Here is a 14,326-nt window from a genome sequence, read left to right on the forward strand (position 1 = left end):
TATTTTTCTGCGCAGGAAAAAAGTGTGTAACAGTGAGCATTTGTTGGTTTAGGGTGTAACACGGTTCCTAAATGTTAAGGGTATCGTAGGACCCTTAAGTGCTAGGCGTAAAGAGCGGCCTAGTGACTCGGTAGCAGCTTATCGTTTACTATACACAAAGCAGGTGTATGGGTTGTTATTTTTGTTAGGGTTCGGCTCTCAGTGTGATTACAGTATTCAGTAATCGGTTAGGTTTATTTGAGCACTGTAATTGAACAGCATAGTTTTGGCTAAACTATGATTGTGAACTGATGAGAGGGTGGACGAAATCAACTGGAAAACAAAGGGTAAGTATTACCCCCTAGCAGTTGAAAAGTAGTCAAAAAGGGATTTCTGCGTGGAAGCAGCTTCTTCCATAGGTGAGTGGAGGCGTCTAGAGGTCTTCCATAAGGTTTGTGGATACGCCCTGTTTCAAAGATGTCCACAGGTAAGTGAAAGTGTCTTGAGTGTCTTTCACCAGTTTAAATCTTTATTAAAAAACGAAGGGTTTGTCCCAGGACGGGAGTCACGCAAACAGTAGAGATGTTAGACAATGATGTGCTGCTAATGGAAGCACCACTTGGGTCGGCACGCCTTATTATGCATACTAAGTACGGTGCTTATGCAATTAGGTACTGTGATGTATGGTTTAAGATGACGATGAAGAGTGTTAGACCGTTTCCCAGAATTGGTAGCTTTGATAAGGATGTACTGAACAATGTCCGAGATCACATCAGTCTGGTGCGTTCTCAAGTGAAAAAGGTAAAATATAACGAATGTTTAAAATTATGGCAGCATGAGGGAGATGCGTGGCTTAAAGGTGTGCAAGCGACGCAAACTAGCATCGCGAGCACGATACCGGAAAGTACACCCGCAACACTAAACTGCGGGGCATGCGCGCCTCGTGATAGCGCGCACATGCTGCAAGGTAGCTTTGTGGAATGTATTGCCAGTGGTTCACGCGCACCACCGCCGCCCTATGCGGATGGGGGTGCAGGTACAGTTGTTGAAAAAACCCATAAAAATGTAACAAGTAATTTGTACCCTCTCTTAAGTAATCATAAGGAAAATGTTTATGATGCGGATGATGAGCCTATTGTTATGTCTGTCATTTCCCATGATGTACACATGTTAGATGCTCCACCACGGCAAGCACAAGTGGTGCCGCCATCTCCATCTGTAATAGTACAGGAAGTGTTAACATCCACTGCACCCGTAGAGGAAGTTGTTAACCCTATACGTAGCAGTAATAGACTAAACTCCCAGCCAGGTAATAAGATCAAAAGTAGCAGTGCGGCCGGTCTGCATCCTATCCGGACAATAACTGTTCCGAATGGGAATGCGGATGCGAACGGTGTAGTGCCCACCAGGGAGGTAGCAATGCATTGTCCTTGGACAAGAGTGGAGCTAAACTCCATAATGAATGATTTCCCCGATCCTAAAAAGGAATTAGCCAAATGTCAAAGATTTTTTAAAAATGTGGGTAGTTCTTACTAGCCAACCAACAAAGATTGGCAAGTGGTGTTAAGGGCTTGTCTTCCATGCAATACCGACGTGACAAAATTTATCACGGATTGTGTATTGGATGGAGATGTTCCCTTAACAGACGAAGTTAAACAAAGTAACATTTCCCGCATCGTAACTCAATTGGGTGTATATTTTCCAGTAGTAGTTAACTGGAGCAAAATCTTCACCATAAAACAAAAAGAGAGTGAATCTGCAGAGGATTATTGCAACCGAGCTCTGCAGGCTATCACCCAGTACACTGGGTTAGAAGATATTAAAGATAGCACTCACCACAGGGGAATGATTGTCACTGTACTTATGAATGGCCTAAAAGAGAACATAAAGACCAGAGTTCAGACCTCACAGCCTGGCTGGAGGGGAGTCACTGTAGATACCCTCATAGAATCCGCTATTGAACATGATAAGAACATCTCTAAAAAGAGAGAGACCCAGAGCGAAAAACTAATGGCTGTTAGTATCCAAGCTCTAGAAGGAATGACTGTAACATCACAGCCAGCAGACACACCTGCACCTGCACAGCTACACGTCCTCACTAATCCTACACCACCGCAAACACAGCCCTACCCCACTTATCACACACAACCGCAACTCCCATACTATCCACAACCACCATATCTCCCTCAATATCCTTACCCATACCCACCACCTTTCCCTCTTGCTCAACCCACACAGCAATCCTTTCATCCACCCCACTCACGAAAGTGCTTTAATTGCAACCAACCAGGACATGTGAGTAGGTACTGTACAGCGAAGAGGGTAGGACCCCCTAACCAGGGAGTATCTGGATATCTCCATAAGGGATATACACAGAGACCAGCAAATGTCCAACAGGCACCAGCTCCAATTTTGGCCATTAATGCTTTATTGGAGAGTGGGAGTCAATGCTAGTGGTCAGGTCATACCTGTAGTCTACAGATAGTCAGGCTAACGGGAAGTGCTAGGGAAGAACCAGTAATGATGGTTGATGTAGCTGGTACTAAATATCCCTTTCTTGTAGACACAGGGGCGACCAGGTCAGTGATAAAATCTCCCGTTAATTTACAGGTAACCAACGAGACAGTACCATCAATGGGAGTAATCGGCAAAGTGCAACATTATCCTTTAACAAAATCCACAGAGGTCACTATCGGGCCTTTGCATACCAGACATTCTTTTTTCCTGGCAGCAGCGGCTCCTACTAACCTTCACGGGGTAGGGATTTGTTATGTAAGATGGGATGTGTCATATATTGTACCTCTGATGGTGTATTTTTAGATATCCCAGAGAGACTTGCGCACGAGATGAGGGATATGCTGGACACTCCCCAAAGGATAATGTATCACTCTACCAGATTAAGTGAGAATCCATCTCAGGTAGATCAAATGTCCCAAATTCCAGATTCACTTTGGACCAAGGATGGACAGGACACTGGATTAATGGCAAACGTAAGTCCCGTAATGGTAAATTTAAAAAGCGGTAGGCAAGCTCCAAAAATTCCCCAGTACCCATTAAAACAGGAGGTAGAAACAGGGGTTTATGCTATAATTGAGCGATTGTTACAGCAGGGAATTTTAGTTCGTACAGCTAGTGTAGCCAACAGTCCCATCTTTTCTGTAAAGAAGAGTGGTGGGAGGGGTAATAGGCTGGTACAAGACCTTAGAGGGGTTAATAAGGTGGTAGAGAGCCAATTTCCCATAGTGCCAAATCCAGCTGTCATTCTCATGCAGATCCCACCAAATGCAACCCATTTCACTGTCATTGACCTCTGTTCTGCTTTCTTCTCTGTGCCTCTTCATCCTGACTGTCAGTACCTATTCGCCTTTGCATACAGGGGTGTACAATTCACATGGACACGATTGCCAAAAGGTTTCATAGACAGCCCCAGCATCTTTTCCCAGGCCTTACACAACTGTTTACAATCTTTTCAACCTGTCAATGGATCTGTTCTAATACAATATGTGGATGTTTTATTGTTATGTTCTGATTCGTTTGTGTCATGTTTAAATGATACTAAACTTTTGCTGCTTCATCTCTCGCAAACAGGACACAAGGTTGCCAAGGACAAACTACAGCCATGCCAGTCCAGGGTTAAATATTTGGGACACTGCCTAACTCAGGGGTTACGACATCTCACAAATGACAGAATCCAGGCCATACAGAACATGACACTGCCGCAGAACCAACAGCAAATTCGTACCCTCTTGGGAATGTGTGGATACTGCAGAATGTGGATCCCAGGTTTTTCTATTTTGGCCTTGCCATTACAGGACTTAGTCTCTTCCTCAAAGCCCGATCGTGTCATACACACAGAGGAATCAGAGCAGGCTTTCCTTAATCTTAAGGAGAGTCTGACAAGAGCACCTGCATTGGGAATACCTGATTACGAAAAACCTTTTGATTTGTATTGTACGGAAGCCGATGGTTACGCAGCGTGTCCTCACACAAAAACATGGTGATGCCAGTAGGCCCGTAGAATACTACAGTGCACAGTTGGACACTGGCAAGATCACTCCCAACGTGTTTAAGAAGTGTAGCAGCAACTGCTCTATTGGTCAGTAAGAGTGAGGATGTAGTACAAGGCCATTATATGATTGTCTATACTCCCCATGCTGTATCTACTTTGCTAAACCCTGCCCAAACCAGACAACTCTCCTCAGCTAAGTTCACAATATGGGAACTAGCCTTAATAGTACCTGCAAATATCACCATCAAAAGGTGCAGTATGTTAAATCCAGCTATGTATTTACCATATGTGCAACATGATGCACAAAGGGTGGAGAGAGGTGAGCCGCTGGCAGCAGGTGAGTTCTGCAGGTATATTGATGCACATGATTGTATGGAATATCTGAATCAAACCTTTACCGCAAGACCTGACATATGGGATACACCTTTAGAAAATGTAGATGTGACATTTTACATGGATGGGAGCTGTCATAGACAGACTGACACTGGACAGTTATATACAGGTTATGCTGTTGTAAATGACGAAGACATCATAGAAGCCGAACCTTTAGGACCACCACACTTGGCCAAAGTGGCGGAACTGGTGGCACCAAAGAGGGCGTGTGAATTAGCGGAAGGTAAATCTGCTAATATCTATACTGACTCTAGGTACGTCTTCGGAGTAGTATATGATTTCGTTGCCTTATGGCATCTGAGAAAATTTATGACAGCAGCAGGCACACCAATTGCACATCCCAAACATATAAAAGGACTATTAACAGCAATCCAATTGCCAAAGGCAGTGGCAGTAATTAAGTGTAAAGCCCAACATGTGAAGATGATCCCGTGTCACTGGGCAACAACAGGGCAGACGAAACTGCAAAATGGGCAGCAGGGTTAAAAATGAATTTACCAACTGAACAAATCATGACTTTCCAAACAATTGATATGCTGAAATTAATTGAGGTGCAAAATTTGTGTTCTACCCAGGAAAGTCAGTCTGGAGGTCCAAGGGATGTGAGCAAGAGTCCTCTTTACTCTGGAGGGATGGACAAGGTAAGCCAGTGGCTCCCAAGGCATACTACCCCAGCCTGGCTGAGGCAGTGCATAGTCTGACTCATTTGGGAAAGCAAGGTATGTGCAAATTGGTGAGAGCATACTGGTGCGCACCAGGTTTCTCTTCTAAAGCGGAAAAGAGAGCAATGTCCTGTCTGACCTGCTTGAGAAAAAACATTGGGAAAACGATCCCTACTGAACCATATCACATTCCTCCAACTGACGGACCTTTCCAGGTAATACAAATTGATTTCATCCAATTACCACCCTGCAGGAATCTCAAGTATGTATTAGTGTGCACTGATGTGTTTTCCAATTGGGTTGAGGCATACCCAGCTGCCACTAATACTGCTGCGTTTACTGCCAAGAAAATTGTTCAGGAGTTTGTGTGCAGATACAGTATCCCTAAAATTATCGAGAGTGATAGGGGTAATCATTTCACAGGTGATGTTTTTCAAAATATGTGTAAGCTGATGGGTATTAATAGTCGACTTCACACCCCCTACCCACCGCAAGCCAGTGCCAAGGTGGAGAGGATGAATGTAACTATTAAAAATAAATTAAGTAAAATCATGGCAGAGACTGGACTAGGATGGCCAGAAGCATTAACGTTGGTCCTACATAGCATAAGGACCAATCCTAGACCCCCTCTAAATCTGTCCCCCTTTCAAATACTGTTTGGTAGACAACCTCATTTGATTATAAGCCCGTAGGAAGATTTAAAAGGTAACAACGAGGTAACTGTAAAGTATCTTATATCAAAAAGTAAACAGTTAAAACAGCAACAGCAGAAACTGAAATTGTTGTCCCATGATATGCCTGAAACAAACTGTCATGATGTTGAACCTGGAGAATATGTTATGATCAGAAATTACTTGCGTTCAGGTTGTTTGACTGATTGTTGGGAGGGTCCATATCAGGTGTTGCTGATGAGTAACACATCTTTGAAGGTGGCCGAGAGAGATACCTGGGTCCATTCCACTCACTGCAAAAAGTTCAACCAACCGGTGGAGAAACAAGGCGGAGACGAGGCTGATAATGCATACCTGTCGATCGCGAGATTGTTCCGGGAGGATTAAAAGGTGGCAGTGAGATACTTGAGCTAAAGAAATTTGCAGGTCCTTGCTGCGGCGATGGACTGGTCTGCTGTGTTCATTTTTATATTCTCTTCCAGAGTTTCCATCATCCTGGTTTGTTCGTGGGATTTCTGGTTTCTGTGATGGGGAACCGATAGAGGAGATGGGAGCTGATGGCAGAATTGATGGAGTAGAGTCGAAAGGAGGAGTGTTATGCCAATGAGGGCAGAGTTTGACCAATCTTAGTACTGTAATTGTTAAGAGATCTGCTATTTTGAATACTCGGAGACAGTGTGAAGTTCTATCGTCTGAGGATTATTGTATGTGTGAGTTCTGTGGGTCCGTAATTGATGAGAGATGCATCCAACGGTGTCAATCCAAGTATAATCAGTATTGGGGTGGGTATCCTTTAGAGGATTATCACACCATGGTGGGCAAAAATTTTAACCAAACCGACTGTTGGGTGTGCTCTCACGTGCCACAAGGACAGCATAATGTAGGATTAGTGCCCTTCCCATTAAATATCTCTGAAATTCTAGAATTGCAAAATGGGAAGACACTGGACGGAAAATTTCTTAATACCAAAATGCCCCATTTTAAGCTCCACCAGTATCAAGTAGATAAATCACTTTTATGTTTAAACACCACCAACTCCAATGAACCAGGAAGTTGGGAGGTGACTGGGAATAATCAGATGATCACCTTCTCACTAAGAGCTGACCGTGAGCCTATGAATTATGAACTGTTACGCAAAATTAGGTCAGGTGGAAGACACTTCCGGTATAAATATACACTGAGTTCCACCAAAGAAATGGTTGATAGAATATCAGAAGGGTACTGTGCTAAGATTATACAACCAGAAACATGTATTTGCCAGATGCGAGAACCTGAGATAGGATTATTTGTGAGGGAAATGTGTTTGATGATCATGATGCATACTATTCATTATGTTCTCCCCGATGATGTATATTTTATATGTGGAAGGAAAGCATATAAGTGGCTTTCTCCGAGTTTCGAAGGTTTGTGTTTTCTCAGAAGAGTAGTCCCAGAGGTTATGACCCTCACACATGTTGAAATGCTTGGTATTCATAAAAACACACCATCACCATATCTTCACACACAGTATGAACATAGAGACAAAAGAAATATGATACCTGGTGATGTGCATAAAGCCACACAGTTAATTAGTGAGACAACTGGCTTTCAGGTTTTGGTAGCACTAGATCCCACCAGGATCGCTCGGGGTATACTAAATTTTAGATATATCCAAGATCTTGCTAAATTAATAGATAATATCACTGAGATGTATGATGACACATTCAGGTATACAGGTAGGGAGTTGCAAGCGTACAAGAAAGAACTGGTGCAACACAGACCAGTGTTAAATTATTTAACAGCTGTCACTGGAGGGTATTGCGTAACTTTGACCACCCAATTTGGAGTAAAGTGTTGCACTTACGTCACAAATGATACCAGCGACCCCAAGGAGGTGATAAACCATATGAATGGATGAAATTCTGCAGTTAAAATGGGAATTTCGAAAAAACCATAATGCTTCAGTGGCTGAAGTAGAGGAGAAGGTAGAGGAATGGGTTTCATGGTTGAACCCAGTGAAATGGTTCTCAGGTCTAGGAGAATGGGTCCAAGAAATGATTGCAAGCATAGTTAAACTCCTGATCCTCATACTGGTTGTCATCATAGTAATTGGCATATGTGTCAGGTGTGTTCCTACTGTGTTGAAGTGTGTAAAATGTAAAAATAAGGTAAACCGGAAGAACGAAATTATGATGGTGGTCAGTAGTGACAATATGAATAGTGAGATAAATGTAGAACTGTATTACAACCCTGAATTAGAATGTACCCTATAATATTGTGATCTGGATTTGTGTGGTTGTGCATAAATATATTGTTGATGTTATTTTAAGTCATCTTAGGTAATGCAGTCCCAATCCCCCTTCCCAAACTTCCTTTATAGGTTAGATGAGTTCCCACATCCTGCCCTTGGTCCCTTAAGGATCCGCAGATGGTGTATAAGGGTTGTTTCACCCTCCTTGAGACGCATTATCTAATGGTTCAAATTACCAAACTGTGTCATACCATAATAACATTAAACGGTATATTCTCATGCATGGTTAAACAGATTCAAAACAGGTTGTGATAGCGTTTGATTGGCTATCAAAGGGTGGAATGTCGAAGTCGAATAATTACATGCGACGATTTGGTCGTCCAATGCCCGATTTATGTTGGTACAATCCACGATGTAACATTGCGTGCATGCGCACGTATCCACACATTCGCACAACACTAAATAGTGAATAATATAGAACACTCTCACACTGACAAACACAATATTCATGCAGGGTTTAGTTAGTAACAAGAAACAGCTTCTGTATACATGTCTGAGAAAAGTAATTAAAAAACACCAGGATACTGTGAGTGTTTTACATATAAATTGGGAAGCCCCCCATAGACAAGTATGGCTGTGGCAATTGAAATATAACCCAGACATTGATATGCACAATTGAATTTGTCTGAATTAACAATGGTCAGAGGTTTTGCTTACCAGACGCAGTGGCAACGACAATCAGCTGGGGGTCCCCACCCTGCTTGAAAGTGAACATAGCTGCTTGTAACACCTTGCATTATAGTTTTAAAAATATGTTAGTAAGGGATAAAATATATATATATATATATATATATATATTAAATGCATCATAAATAGACTTACATGCATAAAACACACACACATAGACTTACATGCATAAACACCGCACATTACGCACAGTTGCGCTGTTTATCATAAGCACTCTATAAATAAACGCACCACGCATATTAGCAACTTTATGCAATATTCTCTTACACTTACACAAATTACATAAAAATATTCTGCAGTAATAAAGCTAATTACCCAAAGTGTTATTTATATTTGCAATGATGTGGAGTGCATGTTATATGATATTTATGGTTTAGTACATAATAAGTAGATCATGTTTGGTGCCATTCTGATCCGCTGTGTATTTGCAGAACTCCGGTACTATCGGTGGGGAAATCGCTACAAGCATCTGCAAGTTATGAACTATAGGGAATTAGGTGATAGAATGTACAATGTATGAAGTGTTCATTGCTTAGTTATGCGACAGGAAAAAGTACACAAAGAGCCACTGGGAGGCTGAACTTCTCAAGTACAAACAGACCAATGAACTATGTCGTAACAGAAGACCAAAGAAGAAGAACCAATGAAACAATACCAGCTCATGTCCATTGTATAGCCAATTCCTGAAAGAGTATATATGTGCGCTCTCTGACCCCAGTCTTGAGTCTTCTTGCTGTGCTGTTGATGGAGGTTTCTTGCTGATGCCGGTATCTGGGACCAGCGCACGTGCGTATATAACAACTGTACCTTGGGTCTGTATGATTTATTTGCGCTAATTGTCTTTAGATCACAGCGTGCAACTATCTGTACTTTTGAACTTTTGTGCGTTGGACCACAAGTGCCAAAGTCTGAGAGCATTTATTGGGGTGTGCGACTGGTCATAGCGCTACTTAGCGCCATCTATGTTTAGAGGTTTATAGGCAGGATTGTCTAGAGGTTTATACGCAGGATTGTACCAAGGTTTAATCAGGATATAACATAAGGACGCTCCCCTTTACCTTACACACATCCGTAACCCTTTGTAAGACTGCAAAACCATTGGTACCATTGCAGCCTCACGCACACTTGCACAAGCTCTGACCTTACTCAGGAATTGCTAACCTCCTTGTACGCTAGGAGTACTCAGGCTGCGTAAGGCATAGTCACTGCGATCGCAATCCCGATCACAGTGGCAGGTTCATGCACGCACCCTGCGATGCAAGCGCAGTACGCAACAATCGGACAATTGCATGCAGATTAGCAGTTGCGATCCTTGCTGAATCAGGCCCTATGTGTGAAAACTGGAACAAAAACAGAGTGTAACTTTTTTGCCTATTTGAACAAGTGGAGTTTTGCAGAGAATAAATTATTATGAGATACAGATATCAAAGTGCATACAAACAGGTGGCATTGCTCTCTATGTAATACAGTAGATGGAAATTACACCAATTGTGAGGTAACTGCTAATATGGCAATTTAAAGGTATAGTTTGTACTTTTAAAAGGCTGAATAAGCTGTGCTCACATACACATACGCAGGTCATGCCATTCTGCATGTGGTTTCTAAGCCTTATTCTAGTAGTCTAAAAAACAAGATGGCCTGCAATAAATAAACAGGTCATTATATGAGCTTGTTTCTGTATTACTTATTTAACTAAATAAATCATTATTTGTTTTATGTAGGGAATATAGGTCAATTCTAATGAGAAGGCAATTAAGGACTAGGAATCAGTGTAGGCAACCAAGCTACAGACGTTAGAAAACTGTAATGTATAAGAAGATAGGATAATTAATTGAATTTAAAAAAAAACACATAGTATTTGCCAGCATGGAAGGCAATTATAAGAGTGCTTACCAGGTTTTCATACTTCAAAAGGTTTACTGTTAAACAGAAGGAAAAAAGCAGCTTGTCCTTTTCAAACAGAGAGCGGCAAACATTTGCATATAGTGAATATGTAAAGTGGTCCTTCAGGATTTGCAACCTAAAAAACAAACAAAATAGGGACATGATAATAAACTTTACTTTACAGACACATTTTCCTTTAATATCAGCTATAAGCAATATCTATCACCACAAGTGTAGCATGTGCGATTGCAACCACAACCAACCACCACACATAATAGCTTTAGCAGACTGTTACTGGATAGAATATAAGGTAACATCTCATAACACCAGGTGCCATGTCTGTTGTGTAGATATATGTGGTTATGTTTATTCCTTACCTGAAGCCTTGTCGGTAAATCTGCTATGTTGTTACTGGTTTATTGAGAACAGTGTTTGTACTCTGCCTTTTGCACCAAGTCCTGCTATTTTCTCCGCAGCAGCACGCAATGGAAAACCATGAAAATGACTCGTCTATCGGTAGTTTAATGTAATGTTGGATAAGGTAAGATGAAGTTTGGGACTACTATTGAAACTGTGACATTTGTGTTGTCTCCCATGAAAACACTCAACCTTTCCTATGTGCTAACATTCTTCCTTCATCACCTGAGGCCATTATTTGCCAGTGCTTTGGATATTGGATCTTGTACAATTGGAGGCTGTGGGCCTGATTCAGACCCGCTCGCAAGCGGGTCGATGTTGGCCCAGTGCGCATGTGCACGACGGAGCCGGCTCCGTCGTGCGCATGCGCGAGATCCGGATAGCGACGGGCAAGCCGTCGCTCCGGGTCTTGCACCAAAGGGGGCGTGCTGTTGATGGTGAGTGAAAGCACGCCCCCTTTGGTGGGCGAGCCGGGGTCGTGGCTGCCCAGACGGAGGCGTTCCCATGGGAACGCCTACCGTCTGGGGCCAGCCCCACTGACATCACAAGTGATGTCAGTGGGAGTGCTTCTGTCTCTGATAGAGCCGAAAGCACTCCAGGGCTTGCAGCAACGAGACCCTACCACAAGGGTATCGTTGCAAGCCCGATGGTCGCGATGGTCTTGACTATCGCCACCATCTTCCTGGCCGCTCGCTATAGCTGTGGGTGGTCACCCACAGCTATACGAGCGGCCAGGAGGCCGCTCTAAAAATGAAGAAGGACGGCCCTGGTTCAGAGCGAGCGCTCTGTCAGAGCGTCCGGCTATGAATCAGGGCCTCAGTGTACAGAAAAATCCTCAACTCCAACTTAACCAGATATGAGGCACCAGCAACTGGTCTGCGAAGCTTTGTCTTGTATGAATGAACCATTGCTGATACAATATAAATAGAAATGTGTTTAAAAAACCTACCTTGTCTGTAAGTGTTCCGATTTCTCTGAGTGGTCTATTGACATGATAAAAAGATTAATAAACCATGTAAGAGAGTACTGGTACATGGGCTCAATATTGTCTAAATCAGCAATGGAAAAAAAGAGAATAGAAGAATGGATGGAGATCGGACGGTAGCCCATCCGTGTTGCATCAATCTTCTTCTCTGTCGCTTCGGCCACAGTTTGCTTCTCAGAAATTTCATTTGCCAGAGCCTTAGAGGATGACAATATTTTAATGGCAGTTTCATCTTCTAATATGTTTCCTTCTGAAGATGAAAGTACTTCTAGAATCTTGTCTTCAATTTCTTTTAGCTGCCTGGATGAGTAAAAAAGAATGCATTTAAAATTACATACAGAAACTCAGTGTTAGGATAGAAAACATTTAAAATGCATATGTTCAAACGCTAAATACTTTTAAATATTTTAAATTAACATATTTATTAGTTAGAGTGTAACCTCATCAGACTTCAAACATATGAATAATTACAGTCATCTACATCAAACCTCAACGGACAATTTCATTATTCAAAATTTTATTTGATCTTGAACTTTTGCCACCAATTCTGATCTCGGGAAAGTTGAACAGAGCAGCACCACAGCTTTTATGTCCAAAATAAACTTGCAATACAGTTTAATGGGTCTTAAAGGATCATTCCACACACAACTGAACAACCAGATTTGGGTGGAACATAAGGAGTGAGACCCAGTACCAAGGTTATTTACCCTGGTTGTCATCTTCAGGCTCTCCACATGGCCCAGTGATGTCTGCCACACTCTCCTCCCTACTGCCAACCTGATCTTTTCTTAGAGAGGCAGCATTCTGTGTACTGAGCAACCAGAAACTAGTGGTGGGTGAGTGCAGGTGAGGGCGGAGATTTTTGGAGACCAAGTATCACTTAGGATATACTACCCAAAACTGAATTAAGCATTTTGAAAGATTGTTGGGTCTATTTACTAAGCTGTGTTAGGAGAGAAAGTGAACGGTGATAAGGTACCAGCCAATCAGCTCCTAACTGCCATGTCACAGGCCGTGTTTGAAAAATGGCAGTTAGGAGCTGATTGGCTGGTACCTTATCACTGTTCACTTTATCTCCTAACACAGCTTAGTAAATAGACCCCTTCTTCTTTAAAATATTATGGGCCATTCACATTTCCAGAAATCTGAACTTGCCTTGTAGATATAATACATAATTTTAAGGCAAAATGTTATCAGTTAACAGTGCCTAGTAACTATACAGTATATGTTTACAAACCACAATTAATTATTGTGTGAGGAGAAAAAACTTGCAAAACAGATTGAAAGTGTTTAGATTTCTCACACATTCCTGTCTTAGTTTAATTTAGAGGGAATTTTAATTTAGCAGGACATACGTGTCTTCCCACTTTATTTAAAGTAAAAATGAGTTACATGGTTGCTGGAGTGAATTGAGGCAAGTGAGTTGGGTCTCTATTCCATGAAGCCAGTCCTAGGTTTCTGTCCAAATAGTCAGGTATTAGGTCTGTTTGCCAAGGCTGCAAGCAGGAATAACTACCAGAGGTGTCTCATACTTCTTGTGCAATACAGAGAAATGGAAAACTGCAATTCCACACCTAGGGGTATATTTACTAAAGTGTGAGATTTTAGAAGTGGAGTTGTTACCCATAGCAACCAATCAGATTCTACTTATTTATCTACCATCTTCTAGAAGTTAATAGCTGGAATCTGATTGGTTGCTATGGGCACCAACTCCACTTCTTAAAACCTGCACTTTAGTAAATATACCCCCTAAAGTCAGCAATTTGCATATACCTCTGCAATGCAAGTTTGTTAATATACTGTATGTTGCTGTGCCCAAGTGTATACCATATATGAATAGAATATTGCAGCTTGTATTGTCCTTGCATGAAAACTTTATGTTTTGCTTACTCCCAAAATTCCCTTTAAAAATATATATTGGTATAATGCTCATGTTGAATGATGGCAAGAGAAGTAGTCAGAAATCAGTCAAAACTTAAGCAATCATAATGTTGACATGGTCATGATGTTGACAGGATCAAAAGATTGAGAGTGAAAAAAGAAAAGTCAACATTCAAAATGTCAACAGAGTCAAAGGGCTAAATGTAATAGGGTGAGAGTTTAGAATATGTGAGAGTTTAGCAGTAAACTGTAATGGTGCGTACACACTAGACGCTATGCTCTCTGAGCGATATCGTCTAGTGTGTCCCCGGCAGGGTGTGCTCAATGTCGTTCATAACATTGACCACACCCGCAGAATGATATCATTAACGATTCCATAACATGCAGCAACCTGACGACATCGTCAGGTTGGCCTGCATGTTAACCCGATGAACGATGATGATGAACGATGATGACAAACGACCCGCG

The 14,326-nt window shown here is 41.9% G+C and overlaps 1 protein-coding gene across 1 annotated transcript in view; it reads right to left on the minus strand.

Moving 5' to 3' along the window:
- DNAH7 (dynein axonemal heavy chain 7) overlaps nt 1–14,326 on the minus strand; it is a 482,851-nt gene that overhangs the window by 135,395 nt on the left and 333,130 nt on the right. The window contains exons 48-49 of the mRNA XM_088451023.1: nt 11,942–12,277; nt 10,585–10,711 (exon numbers count right to left, since the gene is read on the minus strand). Of these exons, the coding sequence (XP_088307149.1) occupies nt 10,585–10,711; nt 11,942–12,277 (463 nt within the window). The remainder of the gene's footprint in view (nt 1–10,584; nt 10,712–11,941; nt 12,278–14,326) is intronic.

The sequence above is a fragment of the Taudactylus pleione genome, unplaced genomic scaffold (assembly GCF_031769625.1).
Source record: "Taudactylus pleione unplaced genomic scaffold, aTauple2 ptg000536l, whole genome shotgun sequence".
NCBI classification, from domain to species: Eukaryota; Metazoa; Chordata; class Amphibia; order Anura; family Myobatrachidae; genus Taudactylus; species Taudactylus pleione.